Source organism: Arvicanthis niloticus, chromosome 8 (genome assembly GCF_011762505.2).
Source record: "Arvicanthis niloticus isolate mArvNil1 chromosome 8, mArvNil1.pat.X, whole genome shotgun sequence".
In the NCBI taxonomy this organism is placed as follows: Eukaryota; Metazoa; Chordata; class Mammalia; order Rodentia; family Muridae; genus Arvicanthis; species Arvicanthis niloticus.
In genome coordinates, this window is record NC_047665.1 from 61,813,877 (window position 1) to 61,822,314 (window position 8,438).

Genomic DNA, 8,438 nt, shown 5'->3' on the forward strand with positions numbered 1-8,438 from the left:
TGAGACTGGAAGACTGAGAAATCCAGGCCAGCCTGGGCTAGTCTATCCCAATAAATAAATTTTAAAAAATCAATCAATCAAAGATTAGTATACATATATGAATGTATCACAATGAAACCCACTATTTTGATAATTAGTATGCATTGATAAAGGAGCAAGAGAGATGACAACTCGTTGGTCTTCCAGAGGACCAAGTTCAGTTCCCAGCACCTGCATAGGCAGCTCACATCTGCCTGTAACTACAGCTCTAGGGGATCTGACTCCTCCTTCTGGTTTCTGCAAGCACCTGAATAAAAAATACACGTAGCACACATGAATAAAATAATAATCTTTTACATATATGAGTATATATTGATTAAAATCACAAAATAAATCCAAACAAACATATGCATCCTTGGAGCATGCAAAGGACAGAGCCCATGGCCAGATATAATACTGACCAGGGGCATTTTCATCATCAGTAGGGGAAGGCTAGCCTGTCTCAAAAAATGACATAGAACGATAACTACAAGTCAACCTGTGGCCTCCACATGTGTATACACAGGTGAGCATGTCCACACACACACACACGTGCATACAAACGTCTATACCACTCCCCCACCCCCACACAAACTTCTTGCTTCCATGGTAACATGCTTGCTTAACATGCCTAAGGCCCTAGTATAAGCCTCAGTATTACAAATGAATCAATAAGCCGGGCAGTGGTGGCACATGCCTTTAATCCCAGCACTTGGGAGGCAGAGGCAGGCGGATTTCTGAGTTCGAGGCCAGCCTGGTCTACAGAGTGAGTTCCAGGACAGCCAGGGCTACACAGAGAAAACACTGTCTCGAAAAACCAAAAAAAAAAAAAAAAAATCAATAAAAATGTCTTAAATTTGCTTGCCACAAGCCATCTATTAGCCTTGCATATCATAAATGTAAGTAATGTACTTTGAAGCAAACAAATGTTAAAGGACATTTTCTTTGTCATACACAAAAAAAAAAAAAAAAAAAAAGACACTTCAGGAGCTGAGCCAACTATTCGGCTAAGACTAAAGAGCCAAATGTTTGTTTGGTACAGGTCAGGTCACAGAGATGCCCTGGAAGCAGAAGCCCTTGTCAGCATTAATGGAATATTTATTGATCAGAAGATCTATTTAGAATTGGGATGCATTTCAAATATGTTTTGTAAAGAGCATCATGACAGTGCAAACATGTAGAAAGAGGAGGCTGCTGACATCACAGCAGGTCAGAGGCCAGCATCAGGGTACCTCTGAGCCCCAATACACTTGCAGTGACCTACTGCTACCTTCCAAAGGTCCACAGCCTTCCTGCCCTGTAATAGTGCTATACCTGAGATCAGTACAGGAGCCCCTGGAAAGGTGCTTCCTACCTGACAGAACAGGGCCTGGCTGCAGCACCAAGGGCCCTCAATCCTGTGGGACCCCTAGGGCCTGAGGCTGTACCTGCCTCATCTCCACCTGGCCTCCCCACCTCATGGATACCCAACACAGAGCAGTACTTTAGAGTCCTGGAGGGTTCTCCATCAACTGAATAAAGAGATTGCTGTCTGCTTCTGAGAGAAGCATGTCCTTCCAAGAACCCTCCCCAGCTTCTCTCATCGTTCCCTGGTTTACATCCTCATCTATGTCTTACTCTCTTGTGCATTTCACAAGTCTCAATAGACCATGCCTCGTCCTGTCCCTAGAAGTGGAACTATGCTTTCACAGACCTTGAGCTTGAGATGCAATTTAAGGAACAAACGCTAGTTTAGATTTCTCTGTATTCACAGTGATGGTTTCCATTAGTGACCCAAGTACTTTTCTAGCCCACGTGAGTCTGATTTTTAAGTTTCACAGATGCACACATTAACTAGCCATTACTAAGTCCAGGCTGACGTGCTCCTGAGACAGAGCTGACTGGCAGCACATGTCACTTCTTGTTTCCTCCCAGGAGCTGAGGACATGAGCTGGCAACATGGGCAGCAGCCTCGCAGTATTCCGATTCACTCGTGCCCCAAGTGTGGGGAGGTCCTGCCAGACATTGACACACTTCAGATCCATGTGATGGACTGCATCATTTGAGTGTTCTCTCCACTCCCCAAAGCTGTTGGTAAACTCCAGATTTCTCCTCCAACACTTGTACTTCTGTCTGATTTATTGTCACACAAATATTTTTGCCACACTATCCTTATGTCTGGAGAAAGAAAATGTACCCCTCCTAAGGAGAGCATCTTCTGGACCAACAGGAAGTCACAAAGAAGAATCTAATTAGCACCCTTCCAATAAGAGAGCCAGTGTTCTTTATGTTCTGCTCATGAGAGTTGCTGAGAGCAGCCAGTTAGGATGGGGACACCATATGACCAAGCTCATGAAATGACTAACGTGTGAGAACCTATAAGAGGCTGGAAATTAAAATGTTTGGGAAACATGGCCTGCAGTGTTTTTCTGGGTAAATCTTCACCCAGCAGGCATCTTGTTGTTCCGTGTGGAATTATGTAGAAGTTACATGTGGCTCTTTCTGACTGAACACTGTGGTATCTGTTGATACCAGGACAGATGAAAGCTGGGAATATAGCTCGGGACTGGAGTATTTCCCTACAGCTGTTCAGTGTGACATGACCTTCAGTCTCTCTTTGTACTGGAGAGGAATAGGCTAGTACAGTACATAGTTTAATTTTTAAAAGAACAGCTATTTTCTGCGCAGATGAAGTAGCAGCTTACAGACATCAGTTATTACAAAGTAAACTTTTGTGACATGTCTGTTCCACTGCTCATAAAAGACCAGCAGCACTGTAGTGTGTATATTCTGTATTAAGCTCACTAGACTTAAGTATACGCCTAATACTGAGATGTTCTGATAAGTAGGAGCAGATCCTTTTACTAGCGGGCCAGTGCATGTTTGAATGAGATTCCTGAGAAGAAGGCAAACAGAGCCAGGCTTGATGGTGCAAAGCACACCTGCAATTCCAGCACATGGGAGACCGAGGCAGGAGATTGCCAGCTCGGTCTACACAGGATAAATGGGGATTTGCCATATTTTGTGTTTAAAAAAAAAGTTAGCAAGAACTAAACAAGTCCAAAAGTAAACAGCATTGAGTCCTAAAACATTTAAGAAAATTGTTTTGTGTTTACCATAGGACCTCTGGTTAAATACATACAGATGTGTATTTAAATAAAATCAGAAATCAAAATAGTTCATTCATCTCAATGGAACATAGTATTCATATGACAGTTATCTTCATACCTGAACAGTCACCCCTTCCAAGACAGTAGAACACTGTACTATTCATCAGTGGTTAGATTAGACCCCCCTCAGACCCTGGGGACAATGTTTGCTAATGACATTTCTAAAATTACAATGAAATTTTTTCTTTTCTTATTGTTTCTAGTATAAATTTCTTTACTATTTTGTACTGGATAAAGTAGGTTTCTGTAGTATCCCAGATACAGGAGGAAACCAAACCATTTCACAATGACGTTACTGGGGAAATCCTTTTACTTTGTTCAAGTATAATTATCTGATAAATTCAAACTGTGAAGTGAAAACTCAAATGGTCTTAATAAGACTATGACCAAAGTATTTGTTTGATCATGAAGAGGATTACAAACGAAGGCAAGTTCAGATTAAGACCGTTGGAGAGAGATCTATGCCCCGCATCTCCCACGGCAGCTCGGATACAATGCGACCTAGGTGTCCATTCCCTGTGAGTGGGTAAGGAAAATGCATACACAGATAAGTGATGTCCAGCCTTGAAAAAAAAGAGGGGATTATATCACTTGATGACATAGATGGTCCCGGAGGACATCATGTCAAGTGAAATAAGCCAGTCATAGATAGCACATGATCTCACTTACATGTGGACGAGAAACAGCTCGTAGATGCTGAGAGCTGAATAGTGGTTAGCAGGATGGGGGAAGGTGTAGGAAGGGGGAGATGCTGGTCAAAGGTTCGAAGTCTCAAGAGGAATAAACTGTAGTGACCTGTACAGAATAGTGACTGTAATCATTTGTATATTAAGGCTATATCACCAGTTAGTAAACAACTTGTAAACCCTCTGTGTGTTATCTGATTTATTTAATCTACTATCTGCTCTAAGGCCTTGCTGCATGTTACCAGTCCGCATGCTACAATTCATAGGAGTTTTGTGCATGTTTTCTTTTCTTTCTTTCTTTCTTTCTTTTTTTTTTGTTTTGTTTTGTTTTGTTTATCTTGGTTTTTCTAGACAGGGTTGCACTGTGTAGCCCTGGCTGTCCTGGAACTCATTTTGTGAACCAGGCTGGCTTCAAACTCACAGAGAACCACCTGCCTCCTTCCTGAGCTCTAGAACTAAAGGCATGTACCACCACGCCTAGCTTATGCATGTTACTTTCCTGTCTGAACAGTCATCACCCACGTTTTAATAGCATGGTTATCTGCATGTGTTAATCAGATTTTTGCTGCTGTGACAAAATATCTGACCGAAAATGGAAAAGGAAGAAAAGTCTCTTATGCCTCAGTGGGTCAAAGGGTTCAAAGGTCTCCTATGGCTCAGTGTGTCAAAGGTTCTAGTCCTTCCTGGTGGAGAGTCTGTGGTGGAACTGGGCAGCTCACACCATGGGAGGCCAGGGAACAAGAGAGAGAAATGCCTGGTTCCACTGGGCCCCCACCTGCCAAGTAGTACCGCCCATGTTTAGTGTCAACCCTTCCCTCTCCAGAAACTAAGGAGAGAGGTACTAATTTCCAGGACACGTTGCAACACCAGTCACACTGACAGTCAAGTTAGCGACTATCTGAGCAACTCTCTGAGCAAAGCCCCCTGGTTGCCAGGCTTACAGGGCAAGCATGATAGCAACTTACCAGCCTCTCACCCTTATTAACATTTGCTGTCTGTCCATTCAGCTGTCTATCTGTCCTTCCTTCCTTCCTTCCTTCCTTCCTTCCTTCCTTCCTTCCTTCCTTCCTTTTTCTGGTAATAATGGCTATCTTAACAGGTGAAATAATATATTGTGTCATTTGGCTTTGTGTTTTCCCAGTGATCACTTATCTTGAGCCTTCTATATGCCTCTTGGCCACTTATAAGTCGTTCTTTGACCATTCTAAAATTGCATTACTTGGTTTGTTGGGTTTTATTCCATTTATGGTGGCTGATATTTTGTACATTAACCACTTCGTGTACACACACACACACACACTCACACACACACACACAGTTTTCTTTGCAAATACTTTCTACTGTAGTTGGTCCTAATGATTGTTGATTATTTCTTTGGCCAGGCAGACTTCTTTTATTCTGATATAGTTGAATTCCACCTTCCTATTTTCATTTCTCTTCTTATATTTTTAATAAATAGCTAATAGTGAGTGATTGTTGAACACCCAGATCTGTATTCCCCAATCCAAGACACAGGGAATATCTCAAGAGGAAATCAGATGGAGAGGGTGTGATGATATTCTGACCTCTGCACCCATGGATGCAGCAAGTGTGGATACCTGCACAATCCTACATAAGACAGGACTCCCATGAACATTCCCTCATGGATGAGGGAAGTGTTCTCAGTGTCCTACCCATCCTTGAACTATTGACAGTTAATGTGTTGCCAGAGCAACAGGAGTCAGTCTTAGCGTAACACTGGTAAGTTGTCCACACATTACTAAGAACTCCCCTCTGCTCATGCAGGCAACCCTAGTGAAACTCAGCGGGATTTATTAAGATATGACCGTCAGAGGAAGGGTAGTTGGAAAGATCAATCAGCAGGAAAGGGTGTGAACAAGACAGATTAATGGAGGATAAACCAGACTTATTCAGGCATGGAATTTTCAAAACGCATTCTTTACTTATAAAAATTTCAAGATGTCAGTTCTAACTTTTAATTCCAATCAAAATTCTGGCAAGCTATTTTGTGGATATCAACCAAATAACATCTAAATTTTAAATGGGAAGGTTTTATTATAAAAGACCTGAGATAACCAGTGCAGTATTGAATAATGAAGTCAAAGTCTTTGTTAAGTTTCTGCTTGTTGCTATTGTTTTGTTATTAAGTTGTGTTGTTTATTGGTGTGTCTGTATGCGTGTAGATAAACATATATGTACATGTTTTCCAAATGCTCTCAAGACACTGGAAAACTACAATGAACACTAGAGTATCGGCAATGAAATAGACAAACGGTACAGAATGGCATGCCCAGAAAGAAGCAAACCCACACAGATGCAGTCAGCTAACACTTGATGAAAGTGGGGTCACATAAGGGGTGAGGGCTTTGGGATGAAGACAGTTCATTGCCCTTCCTGCTCTGGCTATTTTGATCCTCGGCTCCTCCTCTCCCCAGTTTCTGACCTTATGCACCAGAGGCTCCCAAAACTCACTCTGTAGACCAGGCTAGCCTTGAACCCACAGAGATCCACGTGTTTCTGCCTCCCGAGTACTGAGATTAAAGTGTGTGTTGCCACCACATCCAATATCAGAAGCTCTTAATTTAAGAGGCATCTAGACTAGTTTCCAGAAAGTGTACAAACCACTGAAACACATATAAACAGTACACATTTTTCTAGAAGGGAGAAAAAACCCACTAGATTATTTTCTCAAGAGATCTGTGAGTACCTACCCCCTCCAGCACTAACTACCCTCCCCCCAAAAAAATTAAGAACCACTATATGGTGCAGTTTCTTTTTTTGTTGTTTGTTTGTTTGTTTGTTTTTTGAGATAGGGTTTCTCTGTGTAGCCCTGGCTGTCCTGGAACTCATTCTGCAGACCAAGCTGGCCTCCAACTCAGAAATCTACCTGCCTCTGCCTCCCAAGTGCTGGGATTAAAGGCGTGCGCCACCACTGCCTGGCTATGGTGCAGTTTCTAATACCACCCACTTGGGAGGCTGAGGCAGAAGGACTATCAGGAGTTCAAAGCCAGCCAGAGCAACACAGCAAATCAAAGCAAAAACAAAGTAAAAAAAACCCTCTAATAGTTTAAGGCTGATGTGTGAGTCTCAGTTCTTCTCCTAAAGAGAGTGAGGTGGCCTTTCCTCAGAGCCTCAGAATGAAGAGGAGCAAGCTGCTCCTGGGCCCTTCATCATTCTTTTAGTGTTATGCTTTAAATATGAAGTATCTGCCTCAAAAGCTTTCTGTACTGAAGGCCTGGCCTCCAGGAGAAGCAATGTTCAGAAGAGGAGCTTTCAGATCATATAAATTCATCCACTGTGGACCCCAGGTTTGAATACACTACTGGAAGCCGGATGGTGTACTGACAATTTTGGAATTTTGGCTTCTTTAAAAGCCACAAAAATATCTTAAGAATATGTCTTGGTGTTGGAATACGGGACTGCTTCAGCTGTGACGGCAGCTGACTATGGTTTGCCTCACACTGTGGTTGGGATGTGATTTTGCCAGCAGCAGATGGTTTCTTGGATTTTGTGATGTTTGGAATTCTGGGGACTTTTTGGAGGGTATGTAAATGCGAGAAACCTGGTGGGTTGTTAGTTGATGTTGATCACAGTTTGTTAATTAGCCATGTGCTAAGAAGGAAGGACAACAAGAAGAAATTAGATATCCTGATGGCAAAGATCAAACTTGCCCCAAGGAACTAGGCTGCCCCTAATCAGCAGGAAGTAGTCTAATGGTAATGTCACCCCATTTCTGACCCCTGACTTTATCCAGGGATCTCTTTCCTTCTCTATCCTTTTTTTTCCCTTTATCTAGTATTGGTGGGTTGAAAGGGTGGAAGAAAAAAGGGCGGAGAAGGGCAGAAGAAAGAAGAGCCCACAGAGTAGCCAAAGACAGCTACAGTGTGGTGGTGGCACACACCTTTAATCTTAGCATTTGGGAGGCAGAAGCAGGTGGATCTTGGAGTTCAAAACCAGCCTAGTCTACAGAGAACATTCCAGAACAGCCAAGCCTGCACAGCGATACCTTGTCTCAAAAAAACAAAAGACTACTCAGAAGTGGAAAGTGGGGCCTGGTTGGAGAAGTGGGTCACTGAGAGCAGGAATGGTAAACTTTGTTCTTGGCCTTCCTGTCATCCTGCTTCCAGGCTGCCATGAAATGAGCAGCCTGCTCAACCACACTACACCTTTCCACCATGCTGTGCCTTGTCCACCATACCTTCCACCATGGTTGCCCTTATCAACTGTACCCCTCTGCCTCACCTAGGTCTAGGAGCAATAGAGCCAAAATCCCTCCAACCTTATGTCGCCTCAGGTATTTCTGGTTTGATGTTTGCAATCAAGATATCTAATTTCTTCTTTAAAAAAAAAAAAAAGATTACTTTATGTATGAGTATACTTTAGCTGTCTTCAGACACCAGAAGAGGGCATTGATCTCATTACAGATGGTGGTAAGCCAACATGTGGTTGCTGGGAATTGAACTCAGGACCTCTGGAAGAGCAGCCAGTGCTCTTAACTGCTGAGCCATCTCCCCAGCCCTCTAATTTCTTCTTGTAATCCTTCCTGCCTGACGTTGTCACAGAAGCGAAAAGTCTAACATACACA

General features: G+C 42.8%; 1 protein-coding gene across 3 annotated transcripts in view; it reads left to right on the forward strand.

Annotated features, from left to right (window-relative positions):
- The window catches only part of Optn (optineurin), a 46,584-nt gene extending 42,547 nt beyond the window's left edge, over window positions 1-4,037 (forward strand). For all 3 annotated transcript variants that reach the window (XM_034510032.1, XM_076939465.1, XM_034510033.2), the window contains one exon: window positions 1,933-4,037. In XM_034510032.1, coding sequence (XP_034365923.1) covers window positions 1,933-2,063 — 131 coding nt within the window. In that variant the 3' untranslated portion in view covers window positions 2,064-4,037. The remainder of the gene's footprint in view (window positions 1-1,932) is intronic.
- Window positions 4,038-8,438: the final 4,401 nt, after the last annotated feature.